At 39.4% G+C, this 16,279-nt stretch overlaps 3 protein-coding genes across 4 annotated transcripts; 2 read left to right on the top strand and 1 right to left on the bottom strand.

Annotated features, from left to right (window-relative positions):
• Window positions 1-724: 724 nt before the first annotated feature.
• Window positions 725-5,117, top strand: pttg1 (PTTG1 regulator of sister chromatid separation, securin). Of its 2 annotated transcripts, none has more exons than XM_084718447.1 (6): window positions 725-861; window positions 3,047-3,139; window positions 3,241-3,380; window positions 3,484-3,565; window positions 3,834-3,995; window positions 4,974-5,117. In XM_084718447.1, exons 2-6 carry the CDS (start codon window positions 3,052-3,054, stop codon window positions 5,054-5,056), a joined length of 555 nt encoding a protein of 184 aa, XP_084574573.1. In that variant the 5' UTR covers window positions 725-861; window positions 3,047-3,051; the 3' UTR covers window positions 5,057-5,117. The 2 variants fall into 2 exon arrangements, with proteins under 2 accessions (XP_084574573.1, XP_084574572.1); XM_084718446.1 differs by lacking the exon at window positions 725-861 and adding an exon at window positions 1,602-1,787.
• A 1,922-nt stretch (window positions 5,118-7,039) lies between these two features.
• Window positions 7,040-9,296, top strand: sowahd (sosondowah ankyrin repeat domain family d). The gene is made up of 2 exons (XM_084718445.1): window positions 7,040-7,405; window positions 7,637-9,296. Exon 2 carries the CDS (start codon window positions 7,733-7,735, stop codon window positions 8,708-8,710), a length of 978 nt encoding a protein of 325 aa, XP_084574571.1. The 5' UTR covers window positions 7,040-7,405; window positions 7,637-7,732; the 3' UTR covers window positions 8,711-9,296.
• Window positions 9,297-11,429: 2,133 nt separating this feature from the next.
• rpl39 (ribosomal protein L39) lies at window positions 11,430-15,770 on the bottom strand. The gene is made up of 3 exons (XM_084718443.1): window positions 15,634-15,770; window positions 15,193-15,296; window positions 11,430-11,651 (listed from the first exon to the last, which is right to left on the bottom strand). Exons 1-3 carry the CDS (start codon window positions 15,634-15,636, stop codon window positions 11,603-11,605), a joined length of 156 nt encoding a protein of 51 aa, XP_084574569.1. The 5' UTR covers window positions 15,637-15,770; the 3' UTR covers window positions 11,430-11,602.
• Between the last annotated feature and the right edge of the window lie 509 nt (window positions 15,771-16,279).

The following is a 16,279-nucleotide window of genomic DNA, read 5'->3' as shown; positions in this document are numbered from 1 at the left end:
ATATACTGTATGTAATTATACAAGGCTGTTTAAGACTGCTCCTAACACTGGCACACATTTCTGGTTTTATTTTGTAGATATAATAACACAGTTTGCAATGATAGCAATGTTGTTAGACTTTAAAAACAGGTATATGGTTTTGTATGGGTTTTTTCTTAGTTCTGGTGTTGGGTTGGTTCTCGTGCTGAATTTATTCGCAGTTGGTCTGGTTTTGAATGGCTATTTGGATGTTTTTGTCACACAGACCTGGCAACCCTGATGGGGAGAGAACTGCGGTCATGTCTAGAAGAGAAACTCAGACCCGCGAAAGATCTCGCGAGAGTGACATTTCAACCCAAACATTATATAATTCTTTCTGAACATAACCACGTGTTTTTGTCCCTAAACCTACTCAAATCATAATGTCTGTTTTTTTCCATTTTAAAACAAAATTAATTTGTGCAAAGCTTACAATGGAGAAACAACACGTACGAATCTCGCGAGAGTTTTGAAGATCGGGGTTCCCTTCTAGGTAGAACCGTAATCAATAAACAGTTCAAACGGAAACCAGCCGGAAAAGCCACACACAGATGTCTAGATGTGTCTTCAAATATTAAGTGTATACATAAACACACATATGGAGCGTTTGAACTACTTATGTTTTGGTGAATATGCATGTGGTGGCAGTTATTGATATTACTATCATGGCACTATGTTTTGGGAAACGCCCATTCAAGTCCCTTTGCTACAGCGACCAATAGGACGAAGGCAGTTAATTTAAAAACGAGCCGCGATCCCTCAGTCACGAATTTTGTATCATAACAACTTCCTGATCTAAGAGCAACATTGAACAACCAGCGGCGATTAGCACAACTGCCTGAGGTAATGTTAAAGCTAGCACCATCGTGTCAAAGTTACGGTTGCACTTTTTAGTTCGTATCAGTAAGTATTAAACTTAGGTTAAGGAAGACGTGACGCGACTAACATAAGTTAGCCATTTTCGGCAGGATTGAATGTGTATCCTTGGCCTCAGTACAGCATAAACTAGCTAGAAAATTAGAGCTAAATTGACCTAAGCTAGTTAAGCTAACGTCAAGTCAATCTACGTTGTTTGCCCTCTGAAAAAAAATATGTAATTGTATTTAAAAACTGTTTAGCTGGCGTTAGCAGGGTGATGCTAGCAGGCTCATAGTTAACGAACGTTGTTTTATGTTTGCACAGGTTAACAAGTTGCAAGTAATTTCAGCCGTTGGGGAGCTAATGTTAGCAGCTGACCAGTGTCACTCATTAATGGTAGCTACGACTATTAAGTGCTGTAACACTGCCAGCTTGGCTATTAGTTGTAGTGCGGTTTACTTTTAGCTTGAATGATTGGGGTCAGATGCAGAGTAAACACAGGCTGGCTACCAGCCATAGTGGCCATTAGCACTTGTTTTGATTTCACATGACCCGATCCACTGGAAAAGGCAGCTTTACAGACAAATTGCCAACTCTGTTTAATATTATTTTGTTGGTGTTTGTTTTAATATTTTTTTAAAACATTGTGCCAACAGTAATATGTACATCTGTGCTCCTCACAACATAATGTGGTGATTTGACAAAACAGTATAATCTTAACTTGAGGTCTGCTTATTGTTTTTTTTCCCCCAAAGCTTCAACTGCATCTTGCAGCAGATCATTCAGTCTTTCAGTTGTCATACTCTTGTGAGGCTAAGCGATTCCAAGGGAGTTAATATAATATTGTCACAGTTTCCAAGTCAAGAGTGAAATCTTGCACTCTCCATTCAGGGTTGCAACTACAACTTATTGTAAGTACTGATTATGCTGACTGACAAATGTGCTTGTCTATAAATGTTGCAAAATGTTATTTTAAAAAAATCATTGATTATTTTGACAGATCTTGCATGTGTACAGTCCGACTTTAATGTTTTTGGGGTTAGAAATCTACTTGCCCAAAGTAAATTTTTACTTGTCCCTGTATGTATTAATGGTTATCAAATAACAACAAAGACCAAAGGTGATTGTCAAGTTTAATCTAGGGCTGCAACATCAGTAACAAGTCGGAAAATAGTGACGTGTGTCCCATGTCTATCCCCGTTTTTCAAAGTCTGAGGTGATGCCTTTAAATATTTTGTTTGGCTGGTCTAAAATCCAAAGACATTCAGTTTAATATGACAGTGAGGAAGGAAAATCAGGGAAGCTCCATATCTGAGAGGCTGAAAACAGCATTACCTACAATTTTTCATAGAAAAATGAAAAAATTTAACAAGTAATCGATTAGCAAAATAATTTGATTCCTTGAATGTGTATGGAGTTGCCAGATTTACTTGACCAATATGGCATTTTACATGCCCTGGGCAAGCATTATTATTGACCCTGGCTTGCCATGTGATTCAGAATTAGTGAGCATGATAATTTTTACCTTACGATTTTCATTTTCCACTGAAAAACTATTAAAAACATGATGTGACCCTTTGTTGAGGTCTGTAGCAAACATGTTTTCTTGCCTCTGAAGAACAAGATTTGTATTCCAGGGGATCTCTGCAGCACTTCAATACTTCACTACAATGCTGTTTAGCTACACATTTTCCTTTTGATTTGGATGTTGCAGTTTGCCATATTGCTATTTTAATAGTATTTCAATTTATTGTGCAGTCTTACGATAAGTTTAAATGACAACATGCATTCCAAAGTGACATTTTAAAAGTTACTTGTTTCATTCAGCAGTACAAGTCCCAAGTTATTCAGTTTACTGCCATATCACAAAGAAACATGACTCAATAGCTGATTATCAAAAAGCTCCCCGTTTTCTGTTGATTTATTGATTACTTGACTAACTATTCAACTCTAAAATCAATAATAATGGCTTGGTTCCATTCAAGTGTCTCATGAGCCTGTATGCCCAACTCCAGGGCCTCGACTGAGAAGTCTAAATGAATACACTGATTACGCCTGTTAACACCTGTATTTGTTTCAAAATGTCTACGATCCATCACCATGGAAGAGACCGTTCTGTGGCATTGTATTGTAGTTAATATCATTGTTTTTTGGGGGGGGGGTTTTCCAGATACAATGGCCAACATAATCTTTGCAGAGCGAGAAAATGCGTGTCTTCATCCACCTACTCTGAAGATGCGACAGCGGCTTCAGTCTGCTCCAGGTATGAGAATGCCAAAATTATGCTCAAATTCTTTTCTCCTAGCAGGGATCTTGGTCTGTTTGGAAATGTGTCCATTAACCCTTTGCCATTTTCCCCACTAGAGAGACTCTTGAAATCTCAGATGACTGCCAAAACCTTAAACACTCCTCTGCCATCTGGTCGTAAAGCTTTTGGTGCGGTTAACAAAAAAGTCTCAACCCCTGGCGTCAACACACAAGAGAAGAAACTCCTAAAGCCACAGGTTGGGAAAAAATGTGATAGAGTTGCAATCTAAAATTGTCAGACTATGACATGCTCTATATGTCAGATTGTACATGTACTAACATACTTTTTGTTCCCCACAGGAAACTAAAGTCAAACCTGCTCCTCAAGTCAAAGTGGAGGAATATCCAGAAATTGAGAAGTTCATCCCTTATGACCCATTAGGTAACTATGACATCAGCTGTATGATCAATTCTCTCATTTAGTATTTGGAGGTAACGTGCTGCTTAATCAGAAAATTCATTTTATGATTAATCTTCCTGCAGCATCAAAGTAGTTTTGAGTCCATTGATGGTTTATTCCTCAGGGATGCAGCCCATTAAGGCTCGTCTGTGTATAAGAACTTGTGCATGCAGTTATGTCAGTGACTCAACACGTAATAAGGCTCATTCACCTGTGATGTGGCTTTTCTTTTGATGGTGTGTTTTTCCAGAGTTTGAGAGGTACAGCATACCTGAAGATTTAATTCCTCTCGGTCACTTTGCTCTACCTGGACTGGCCTGTTTCTCACAAGCTCCACGTCTGTGTGAGGAAGACCTGGAAAAGTTTGATCCACTCCCAGACCTGTCACCTGTAAAGATGCCAAGCCGTTCAGGTATCATGGTCCTATTAGGATGCCTCCATGCTTACTGTTTGGGATTGAAAGCCATATTTAATCAATGTGTAATACAATGAAGTGCAGAGGTAGCAGGTATGGATAAAATCCACTATCACGGTACATGTAATTTCATGTTAACATATTTTTATTGAGCTATTAAATTTGTGGAACAATCAATTGAGGAAAACAATTATGGGTAGAATTAACCATATGAGACTTTCTGTTTTGGCAAATGAAGTACTTGCAAACTGGTTTACTTCATCACAATGAAAAAAGATTTAAAACAAATCCAGTATAGCCTTAAAATAATCCTGGTGTTTTGCAACATTTGTCTACAGCGATCAATTGCCACCAGATATTAAATGAAGAGTACAATATGACTGTTTCCCAATTTATTTTGACTCTTGGTTTATATTTACCTGGCATTACCAGACTAATTCACAAATACAGTTGGTCTGAAATCTCTCAGTTCATAAGTTTCCCAGGAGCATTATCAGTGGGTGCAGACTGAAACATGTGACTTCACTGACATATAATAATTCAAATCAGAATCTGTGAGGCTCCTGCCAGTCATCTTGTTACCTTTGCTTTGCTACATTTAAATGTGGCCTTGTTAACTGTGAATCATCCAGGTTTCTCAAATTTTCACATCAGAGCTGGTCTGTTCAAATGAATGGTGCGACAAGACTACATTTAGTTTGACTTTTCAATACTGTGATCACAAACATGGAAATCATGTAAACTGGAAATTTGATCAAAACTTATGAGAACTAATGTTACAGTGAATAAAATTTCTTATGTGATATGAATGATGATGAGATTTGGAAAAACATGTAGCACTCAAAAAGAAAATGACAATTGTCAGGTAGCTGTAACCACTAATTATGGGGCACAGAGTCAAACTACAAGTATCATTAACTACATGTATCATTAACTCTACTGTATCATTAACTTTACTGTATCTCCCCTCTCCAGATTACTGCTCAGAGCTGGACACCTTTCTTCAAACACTTGATGAGCTGACCTGTGAACTTCCTCCTGAACCTGTTACTGACTAAATATTGACACATGTTTTTGTTATGACTACATTTTTATTGAAATAAAGTTGTTTTATCAATACCTGCCATCTTTCATTTGTTCTACCCCATTATGTAGCTCAGTGTCAGTTTGTAATTGGTACGGGCAGAGTAACTAACAGTAAGTTCCTACACAGTATAGAATTTCCAGGTCGGTTTGACTGAATGCGCTCTTAAGCAGAGCTGCTGCTACGCCTGAACACCACACCCTGGAATACAGCTCTGCCCTGAGTGCCTTCTACCTTCACCAAATCAACACATCTGTAATGTGCACTGCAGTAGCATCTTGATTTGCATGTATGCATTAGGGTGGTAAGCACTTTCCTTAATCGATCATTGGTAATGTTAACAATCACTTTGAGTTCAACTACTTTCTTTCTGCTAGAAAGAATAGTTCATACATGAAACTGCACATAATGAGGTCTGAATTATCTTTAATAACCTGGTTGTGATTTTTGGAAAGAGACTTTTACAATTTCAAATGTGTTGTTTGTTTTTTGGTGCTTTGAGCACCACAGGCCAAGTGCCATTATACTGGAAAGAAGACGTATGGACAACCATTATCTCAAAAACTGCAACAGGGCAGGTGTTAACTCTCCCTTTAAAGAGCAACAGTGACTGACACAGATGGTGCCTTTCACCTTAATGCAGATTTCAAGCTGTTACCATATGGATGTCGGCATAGCATCCCATAAAAAAAAAATCCTTCATCACTGTCTCCATTCAAGCTTTCAATGCTAATAGCAGGAAGAGGTAATTGCTGCTGTTGTTTAAGAGTATTCCTTGGTCATGATGATTAGACAGTGACAATAACTTGGTTGAGATGCAGTATATTTATTGTGCTGACATTCATGATGCTGCTGTCCAAAATCACAGCCATGTCTTGTTGATGATGTAGACTATTAATTGTTAGGGTGTTGGGTAATGTTACTACTGTTTAATGTCTATTATATTATTATCGGCCCTGTGGGGTCATTGTGGATGAGACTTTACTTTTGGAACTTGGTACTTTTTTTATTTTTGGCTTTTTGGCAAATGTCTCTTTTCTAGTATAAGCTTAACATTTTTAATTTTAACAACCCAACTGAGTCAGCTTACTTACCCTTACCAGTTATGATTCATTATCACAGAGTTGTGGTCCACAAAGTAGCCCACTGTTTTTAATTTAGGACAAATACATGTATCTTTTTTTAAATACGTTTGTATACAGACTTTTAATGAACTGTGATTTTAGTCAACATATGCAAATCTAATTTTGACTACTTCAGAGCAGACAAAGCCGTGGAGACCCCCTGTGATTTCTGGCACCCCCTAAGGGGGGCCTAGACCCCAGGTTGGGAAGCAATGCTCTAGAGCAGTGTTTCCCAACCCTGGTCCTCAGGGACCCCTGTCCTGCATGTTTTAGATTTTTCCCTGCTCCAACACACCTGATTCAAACGATCAGCTCGTCATCAAGCCTCTGCAGAAGCCTGACAACAGCCTGATCATTTGAATCAGGTGTGTTGGAGCAGGGAGACATCTAAAACATGCAGGACAGGGGTACCTGAGGACCAGGGTTGACAAACAATGCTCTAGAGTGCCCTGCCAGTGGACAAAAAGTGATGAAGTGAGTTTGCCACTGTTGTGCTTGCTGCAGCACAAACTACCTTCTAGGACAAATGATTAGTTTAATTTACATATCCAGATTAATGTAATCAACAAATTAGTGTGCATTATATTATAGTTTGGATTAAACTTAATTCATCTCTGGGTGAGAATTCACAAGCTAACCAGCTGATAAAAGTTAGAATAATTGCTATTACCTGCTTCAGTATTAAAGTGATGCACCCATAACTGCATCAGTAGTTAGAATTATATTTATTCAGGACCATTATGCATAATAAGTACTTCTTGTATATTTCAATGATATTACTTATGCATCTTTAGATTAACATGCATGACTTTCTTTTGGAACAGTATTTTTCTACACTGTGGTATCTTTTTCTCCCTCTGACTACTGGTGACAGTTTGTGAAAGTATCAGGAAAGTGTACACTTCCTGCTTGAGGTCCATCAGTGGTCACATGTGAAGGTTTCTCGCCATTGGTTTTTGCCAGAGATTAGAATGAACTTTGTCTCATTTCCTCTTCAGAGGGAAGGAAGAGTCTCGAGTTGAATCTTCAGTTCAGCATTTGGGATAAATCCCTAAAATGACAATAAATCTCCTATGAGTTTGAATTAATTTGCGAAAAACCTTTAACGTTGACCGGGTCACTTAATAGTTAATGATCGGTACAGTAGGAGCAGTGTGCGCTTAGTACGTGAGTCGGTATGCGCTGTGGACGCAGAACAGGTGAGTAACACTGGCGTGGCACATACAGGCGACTGAAAACAAGCATTAATTGTTAGTATTTAAGGTTTTATAGGATTAAGGATTACACTGAGCGTAACATGCTTGCAAAAAGAGGAACTTGGGTCTGTTTGCACTTAAGACGCTTAAATCGCATGTTTACGCATTTCTTAAATGTTTTAGATGTGTGTATATATATATGTTAAAAATAAACTTTTCCCTCCCATGACACAGGGAATGAGTCCAGCAGCGGAGTGGGGAGAAGCTGTTCCCAGTTTATAATTTGACGCTGATATCTTTGGGGTGTTGTCCAAATAAAGGGAAGTAGCCATGTATGAGAGCGGATCGGATGATCCTGGACGTGAACCAGCTGTCAGCGGTCATTCCGACGCCCACAGGACGTCCAGACAGGGCAGCGTTGTGGAGCGACTCTCCCGGTATGGCATGCAGGTCATGCCCAGCGCCTTCCAGCGTAGGTCGCGGCTGCAGCGGCAGCAGGAGGTCACGGACAGCTCCGGAGGACTCCAGAGAGAGGCTGCGGAGAGAGGGTCGCTCACACCCGCTATGCGTAAAAAATACCTGAAAGAGCTGCTTTTGAGCAACCCTTCGCACAGCGGGTTGAGCAGCGTCTTGTCCTCTCAGTCCTTCAGCGCGTCCTCCTCGGAGCAGGACGCGGACTGGGCTCTGTACCCCATGGAGCACGCCTGGATGCTGTCCGCGGTGGAGGGGAACTATGACACCATCCTGGAGTTCATCTCAGTGGACCCTCATCTGTTAACCAGGAGGGATTTCGTCAGCGGGTACTCGGTCCTGCACTGGCTGTCCAAGAGAGGACAGGACGAGACTCTGCTCAAACTTCTGCGGTACGCGGAGGGTGCGGGGATCCCTGTGAATGTGAACGTGCGGGGCAGCGGCGGGCTCACCCCGCTGCACGTCGCCAGTATGCACCGCCAGTACATGGTCATCAAGCTGCTGGTGGGAGCCTTCGGTGCCAACGTCGATGCCATGGACTATAACGGGAGGAGACCCTGGCAGTATCTGCCGGGAGACGCCCCGCTGGAGATGAAGGAGCTGCTGGGGACCTGGGACGAGGAGCACAGCTGTGGAGGTGCTCAAAATGTGAACAAAAACGCCAATAACAACAGCTCTGGTGCAGCGAGCGTGAACGCACAGGATGAGGAGGAGGATGATGAAGGGACGGATGAAGTGGATTCCACTTTTGACCGGACTAAGAGGGCTGGCAGCTGGAGGTTTGGGTCTTTGAAGAAGCTGCTACCCTCGTTTTCATTTCTTGGAAACAGAAGCTGAGTGGTTATGGCCCAGCTTTTCATATATGTGCATTATTTCACACTGAAGTCGATATTTAAGTGGATTTCAAACCAGTGGCGGACTCAGGCTGTCTGAGGGACAGGGGCGAAAAAAGTAGAAAGGGTTGACAGTTGTGATGCATTTAAGGTTAAACAGTTTCAATCCCTGCTTTAGATTACAGTTGTTTTATTATGTGATTTAAAGTGCAACTACTACACCGCTAAGAAAAACACGAAGGGAACTTTTTTTTATTATTTACCATTTAGAGGCACATGGAAACAGCATCCATGACAGCTGATATGGGCATGCATTGCATTTTATCCACTGGAAGGGTGTCATGGAGGACACTGTCCTGGGCCTGTTATATCCACTGACATATATACATAGATGCTGCATTGGCTGTTGGATCATACATCAGTGCAGCTGCAATGCTGATGTAATGCAGCAACAAGTTGAAGTGGTCAGTGCAGCGTCTACTTATATGTTTCTGGATCTGGGCGAAACAACACTTCTGCAGTGTTTTTTCCACACATGGGGGCACCAGAGAAGGCAGTTGCCCCCTCATATCCTCCTCCTGAGTCCCTGAGAACACCAACCAATACCAACCTTCTGAGAGGGTCGCTGCAAAAATCTTCTTAGCAAGTCATTTTTGCTTGTAAGTTTAATTAAAGGCATAACATGCAGTATTTTCCTTAAACAGTGTATTCCTTTCAGTTATTACTTATGACCCTCAAGAAGTGTGTGTTTGCGTCTGTATCAGCAGAGACCCTGCCTTCTGCCTGTATTTATTTATTCCCTCATTATTTTGCTGTGCTTGGAACACTTTACCAACCCAAAAGTCATTCTTGACATCCTGGAAATGAGACTCAACAATCTGGTATTTTTATGAGCAGCTCAGACAAATCATACTGAATCTACCTTTAACCAAGTTTAAAGAGATAGTTCACCCCATAATCAAAAATACGCATTTTTCCTCTTAATGCTATTTATCCATCTAGTTTTGGTGTGAGTTGCAGAGTTTTAGAGATATTGGCTGTAAAGATATTAGACCTCTCCCAAATATAATAGAAGACAGCACTCAGTTTGTAGTGCTCAAAGTGACAAAAAATACTGTGAACTCAACATCAATGTCTCTTTTCAGAAATCATGACCCAGTTGCTGAAAATAATCCATAGACCTTGTTGTGAGCAGTTTAATGTAGGAACAATTTTCTTCTTTGACTAAAAACAGTATTACTATTGGAAGAAAGTGTGCATCTAGTCATGGACCAGAGACTCTTCCCTGTGACAGCATAGGATGTAAACATTAATGGTGTCCTCCTTTGCTGAGGTGAACTTCTCATCCATGAGTAGATACACACTTCCTTCTGAAACAGTTAATGAGTGTGGTTTGGTAGAAAGAAAATAGTTCCTACAAGAGATATCTGCTTTCTCTCTAATAGAATGTAACAAGATTACACTCAGCTTGGGAAATGCTCAAGGCTAAAACTAAAACACATTTGAAACTCTCAACAGCAATGTATCTGGAAATCATGCAGAGGGAAACATTCATCTATTCATGGACAAGAGGTTACAAGTCAGTCGAGGACGCCACTAACGTTTACATCCCACAATCACAAGCATGAGCCTCTGTCGTTATATTTGACAGAAGGCAAATATCTCTAGGGCTGACTCCCCCAAAACTCTGAAACTTGCACCAAAACAATCTAGAATGATTAACACAACAGGTCAGAGGAAAAATGTTTTGTTTTTTTACATTTGGGGGATTAACTGTCCCTTAAATTTTTCTTCATTCTGGAGCAGGAACCCACCTTGCTGTCAAGACATCAACACTCATTTCTACTACAAGTTCATTTCTATTGGAAACACACTGAAATTCACACTGATTGCATTTTGGTTTTTTTTTTTTTACCCATTTTAAGAAAATGTGGTGTTAAGGATTCAATAATTGGCAGAAACTTCAAACTGGAGATGAACAATGAAAATCTAAAGGGATAAGGCCAAAAACAATTTGAAGACGTCACTTTGGGCTCTGGGAAATTGTGACAAGCATTTTTCACAATCTTTGTATTTTGACAATTTATCAGTAATGAAAATAACGTAACTGCAGCCCTACTGTCACCTCTTCAAGCCTCTTAAGTCATTAAAAAGACCTGAGAATAAAGACTGCTCATAACTCATGTTCAGGGGTCTCAAGACACTGCATTTTCACTATAATGATCCACTCATGATCTAAGGAGGCACATGGTTGAACTAGAAGTACCACCACTTGCTTGACATCCATGTTACAAACTGACTGAACCTAATTTTTAATAAAACACTGCCTATGAGATTTTTTCTAAGCATTGCTGACCCAGTTCTTGTGTCAACTCCAATGTTATTGCACATGTGGCAAACTTGTGGCAACTGGCCCATTTTCTTGTACTTTTAAATTTTCTATATTTGTCTTCCTGCTAGATTAGGCTTCTTGAGTATCAGTACTTTCTTTGGCACAACTAACAAAGCCAAACTAGAAATACCCCCCCGTCTTCCATGAAGCAGTGATTCAGATGTGTTTGCCATGTGGTCCCGAGGTTGAAATCCCCTTCAGAGTGTTTCTGTTTCTGCAGAGCTGTGTCAGCACTACCCCTCCACGCTGTGATGTTTGGTTTGCCTTGGAAAAACATGTGGCCTGTAAATTGATACTGCTGGAAAAAAAAAAAAAAGTCTGTACAGCACCATTTCAAGTTTGATCACAGATCTTTTATTGTCAAACATGAGCATAACCAGAGTATCTGTACAAAACAACTGCTGCTCCAGATAACATGGCTCCCTCTCCACACTCAGGCCCAGCAGCTGGAGGTCCTGGCAGATGTTGGGATGGAGGGATGCTGGGATCCACAGACCCCCATGTTTACAGGCCAAGCTTGGTCCTCCTCCAGTGTCTCCTCTTGGAGTTGTATCTGAAATCAACCCAAAAACAAATGTGTCAGGAGAGAATATTTACACTTTTTTTTTTTTTTAAGAAATGAACAATAAAATACTAAAAACACTGAAGGGAGAAAAACCCCAAGTAACTGAGGGCTTTAAATATTAAGGGGTAAATATTTCTAATACTCTTTCATTATGCAGGTAACTTCTCATATTTGTCTGAGGGCCACTTACTCATTTATTTGTGGACACAAATGAATTACTTGTGCAACCAGACTAACAAAATTACAAATGTAAATTCCTCAGCAGAAATGCATGTAGCAGTAAAAACAAACAAAAAACTTTATGTATTCTGACACTGTGGCTACTGAGCTCAAGGCTGAATGGTAAAACTTGTCATCACACTTAAGTGAAAACAGACAACTTCTCAACTCTCCCCCTAGTGTTTCCAAGTGGTTTTACTGAAAGACGAATTGGTGCCAGCTATATTGATAATCTAAGAGGCAAAATTTACCAATTCCACCTTCCTAAATGTGAGGATTAGCTGCTTTCCTTTGTCATTTATGATAGCAAATTAAGTGTCTTTATGTTGCAAATTATAATTAAGCAATTTATAGATGTCATTTTTGGCTCTTAACAGCATTTTTCATAATTTGACTATGTTATAGACTTGACGATTAATCACCAATTCAAATAACTGTCAGCTGCAGCCCCAGTAGTTACAGTTTGAGTAATATTAGCCTACAGCTTTGCACAAACAAGTAGGCCAACTACAACAGGAGGTTGGGTGGAGAGGGGAATAACAGAAGAAAACATTGGGAGCGAAGACAATGAATTTGTTCATTACTTATAAAGAAATTGTGCCCAGCGGTTGATAGGCATGTGAAAAATTATGCTCAAAGGGAACCACTCTAAACATGGATGGCATCCCTTTATGGCCATTAGACTATATCACCTTAAGTTAAAGAAAAGAGTCAGTTTCCATTTTAAGATATTAAAATCTGTTCTGCATCCTGAGCTGCTTTGTTTGTTAGCTGTGGTTTCCATTCTTATAAGACACTGAAGCAGACCATTCATCTTGGTATTATCATCCCTATAATTTGTTGGTTCTGCAATCCTTGCAATTAAGCCTCAATTCCATGGAAAGTATTTCACTGATGAGGACAGAAATGTCAGCAGTTGATGAATCTACCTCTTTCTATTTTCTGAAGTTTTAGTGTAATGTTTGCTTCCAGTACAGTGGGCAGCTTCTATAAAAAAGTCACATTTGCCAAAACTGTCACTTTATCCTGTTAGTTGTATATGACACTTAAAAAAACAGGTTACTCTGGCTCCTCCTAATAACCAATCACAGCCACCTTCCAACTCAAAATGTAGGTATTTGGTGACCTAAGAATGAGCCTCATTCTAGCTCAGCTATTAGGAGCAGCCAGATTAAAAAACACTTTTTCCACATAGGTCTTCTGCACTACTGTCAGAATATAGTGACAGTTTCAGCAAAAATGTCAAGTCAGTTTCTACAGAAGTTAATGGTTTTCTTTTTTCCTGGGACATGACACAGATGACAGCAGTCTCCTCAGTCAAATAAACAATCAAATTATGGGCAGGTTCAAAGGTTCAGTTGAAACTATGCAAATTCTGTCGATGCTGCGCCGATCTCAAAAGGCAAACTGACAACACCACATCCTATGTGACATACAGCCAGTCACTAAAGTCACTGCAGTAATTAGATTTTTTTTGAGTGAATATAATGTTTTGAAATCTACTTGTAAGTCCCCCTCTGAATAAACAATTATGAGGCATAATCTTTTCCACTTGCACTAAATTGTTGTGGCAATTATAGGAATCGTTCCAGGCCATAGTAATTTCACAACAACCAACACCAGGGAAATCCTTCAGCAAAGCTATTTAGTGGGCAGATGAGCTGTTCGGACAAGGAGTGCAATGTTCAGCTGCTGAGCATCCTCATCACCAGCACAGTGAGCAGGAGTTTGAGCTTTACAGCAGAAAGATACTCTCAGCAGGGTTAATGACAGCACTCTACTGCAACGAAGTGCTGCAATTGCAGACCTGCTTTACATGACATGGAGTTCCTGACTGCTTCTTTCCTGCATTAGTCAGCTGGTCATACATCTTTGCACTTAATGATAATGTAAAAAGCTAAGAGACAGCTGACCATTGACAGGCATTACTGAGGTGTAATTTTAGAACTATTAAGAACAAACGAAACTCTCCAGTAGAAGATTTTACCATCTGCTACATGTTCCTTCACTTCGTCCTTTTAATGCTCATTCTATTTCACTGGTGAAGCCACTCGAACTTTCTATGCAAGTCTATATAGCAGGTATTCACATAGGGTATGTATACACACACACCATTGCCAGTTTATTTGGTCTACTCAACAGCTTTGCATTAAGTCCTACCCTTATGAAGGGTAAAGTGTTACGTTTTCCACTTTATGGTCATTCTTGAGTCCATAGTTTGTAGTGTGGTTGAATCATGTGTTTCTATATTTGGTCTACTCTTGGATGTAAAATATCTCAATACAAAGCAGCAAAACTAAACAGTACCACACACAAAAGTCTCAAAGGTAACCATAAAGTTGAATCAATACATTTCTAAAGCAGTAACAGAACATGTAATTTTCCTGAAAGTATGCGTTTATTGCAGGGCTGTCGGACTACATTAGATTTAACCAGGTGTTTATAATAAACTGGCAGGTGAGTTTATATGGGTGCATAAATGTGACACTCAAGAGCAGAAATGACTGAATTCAAATATAAAATGTAATGCACAGCCAAACATTACTCAGCATGACAAATCACGTACAAGACTTGCAGTGTGCATAAAACTGATTTAAATTGATGGTCATGCTTGTTATTCGTTCTGATGCCTAATGTGTTAAAATCCAAATTATTTGGCAAATATCTGACATGTAACCTATGGCTTTGGGAAACTGATCAACATTTTTTGCACCACTTTATAAACCAAATAACATCAAGATCCACAGATTAATCAATGGTGAAACTAGTCCCAGCCTAATCTGTTGTAATTAGATCTGAACGCTATAGGAAATGTCCACATCTTACCTAAGGCTGTACAATATGGTGAAATACCTGTTGCAATTATTTTGACAGATGTGGCTGCATTATGACTCCAAATTACACTAATCATTTTCACATCACAATATCCATTGTGGTAAACTTATTGTCATAATATACCATTTGTTGTAGTTTGTACAAAACAAGATTTGCAGGCCAGGACATCTCTGTAGAACGACAGCACTTCGTGGTAATTGTGTTAAGTCACATTTTTCCTTCAGCAGTTAATTGCAACTTATGCAATTCTTATACTGCTCTTGCCATATTGCAATTTTGCTAATAAAATTGTGCAGTCCTCGTCTTACCTTATAACTTCACATTAAAATAAGATGGTTCAGCTAATGGTCTGGTAGCATTAGCCAAGTGTACCTAATAAACTGGCAAAACGTAACGATAGCACGCTTTCAGTACACAACAACCTCATCTTGTACTGTGCACATAGTACAGACCCGTAGAAACGGTGTAAACTCACCTGATCTTGTTGCCAGTCTTCATTCTGATCCACTGAGGAATGGGCCTGTTCTGTTTCTGCTTCTTAGCGAGGAAGCGCTTGATCCTGAAAGTCTTGTGGGACGACTGGAAACAACAAAAGGCATCTTTAACACCATGTCAACAAACGCTTCTATCCAATTCTGCGCCCGCGTATTCAAACGAAAGAACTTTAAGCTCTTAAACAGTAAAAGTAAGCAGGTTAGCAGCTCACATCTGTGAAGGAAGTTATCAGCTAACATGCGTAGCAGCACAGAGCAGGAACCGGCTAGCATCGTTATAAAGCTTTAATCTGCTCATTTTCTCTCTTTTTAGACAACATACAGATTTAAGAGGTACTACTGACATATTTATTAATCACTGAATGTATCAGAGCGGGTTTACAGAGGATGCAGACATGGATGTTTAAAGATTTTGTATTTACCATTTTGTCCACAGTCCTTTCCCGACTATGGCGGTGGTCGAAGAGAGAGAAGGAAGTGACGTTGCTCTTTTATCCAATCAGCGCCCACCGGAGCCGCTGACAGCCGCCAAACAGCGACGCCACGTGGAGATTTTTTTCTTTTCTTTTCTTTTCTTTCTTTCTTTCTTTCTTTCTTTCTTTCTTTCTTTCTTTCTTTCTTTCCTTTCTTTATACCCTTTGCTGACACTTTTACATACAAAAACATGAAAAGCTAATAGAAGAAGATGCATCACTCTAGACAAGACTGAACAACAATATTTAAAATATTTTAAACAGGCTCCACTTCCATCTACAATATTAAACTTCTGTTTACATGTTAATGTATAAAATAACATTTTGAGAGCCAAGTTATATAATGTGTGTTTTTACTATTTTTTTTTAATGATACTTAAGTACTTTTATCTAACCTTTTAATTTGATATTCATTTTATTATTAGGTGAAAACTACAAAATTGGTTTCCAATACCAAATAATACTAAGGCCAAGATCACTGATGCCAATACTGATAATACTTTTTAGCTAATTTATTACATCAGGTAGCAATATTTGCCAAAATTTACTATTCTTTCTGAATATATTGTCACCAAATAATTTGTCAAACATGAGG

This window comes from Lutjanus erythropterus, chromosome 5, assembly GCF_056507025.1.
Source record: "Lutjanus erythropterus isolate fLutEry1 chromosome 5, fLutEry1.hap2, whole genome shotgun sequence".
NCBI lineage: Eukaryota > Metazoa > Chordata > Actinopteri > Lutjaniformes > Lutjanidae > Lutjanus > Lutjanus erythropterus.
This window is presented reverse-complemented; position numbering and strand designations above follow the sequence as displayed.

Excerpts from the sequence above, each read along its gene's own strand:
- rpl39 (XM_084718443.1), bottom strand. Across the intron at positions 11,652-15,192 it reads AAGACTGGCAACAAGATCAG|ATACAACTCCAAGAGGAGAC; the intron begins GTGAGTTTACAC and ends GGTTGATTTCAG.
- pttg1 (XM_084718447.1), top strand. The coding sequence starts at position 3,052 with ATGGCCAACATAATCTTTGCAGAGCGAGAAAATGCGTGTCTTCATCCA. Across the intron at positions 3,140-3,240 it reads GCGGCTTCAGTCTGCTCCAG|AGAGACTCTTGAAATCTCAG; the intron begins GTATGAGAATGC and ends TTTCCCCACTAG. Across the intron at positions 3,566-3,833 it reads CATCCCTTATGACCCATTAG|AGTTTGAGAGGTACAGCATA; the intron begins GTAACTATGACA and ends GTGTTTTTCCAG.
- sowahd (XM_084718445.1), top strand. The coding sequence starts at position 7,733 with ATGTATGAGAGCGGATCGGATGATCCTGGACGTGAACCAGCTGTCAGC.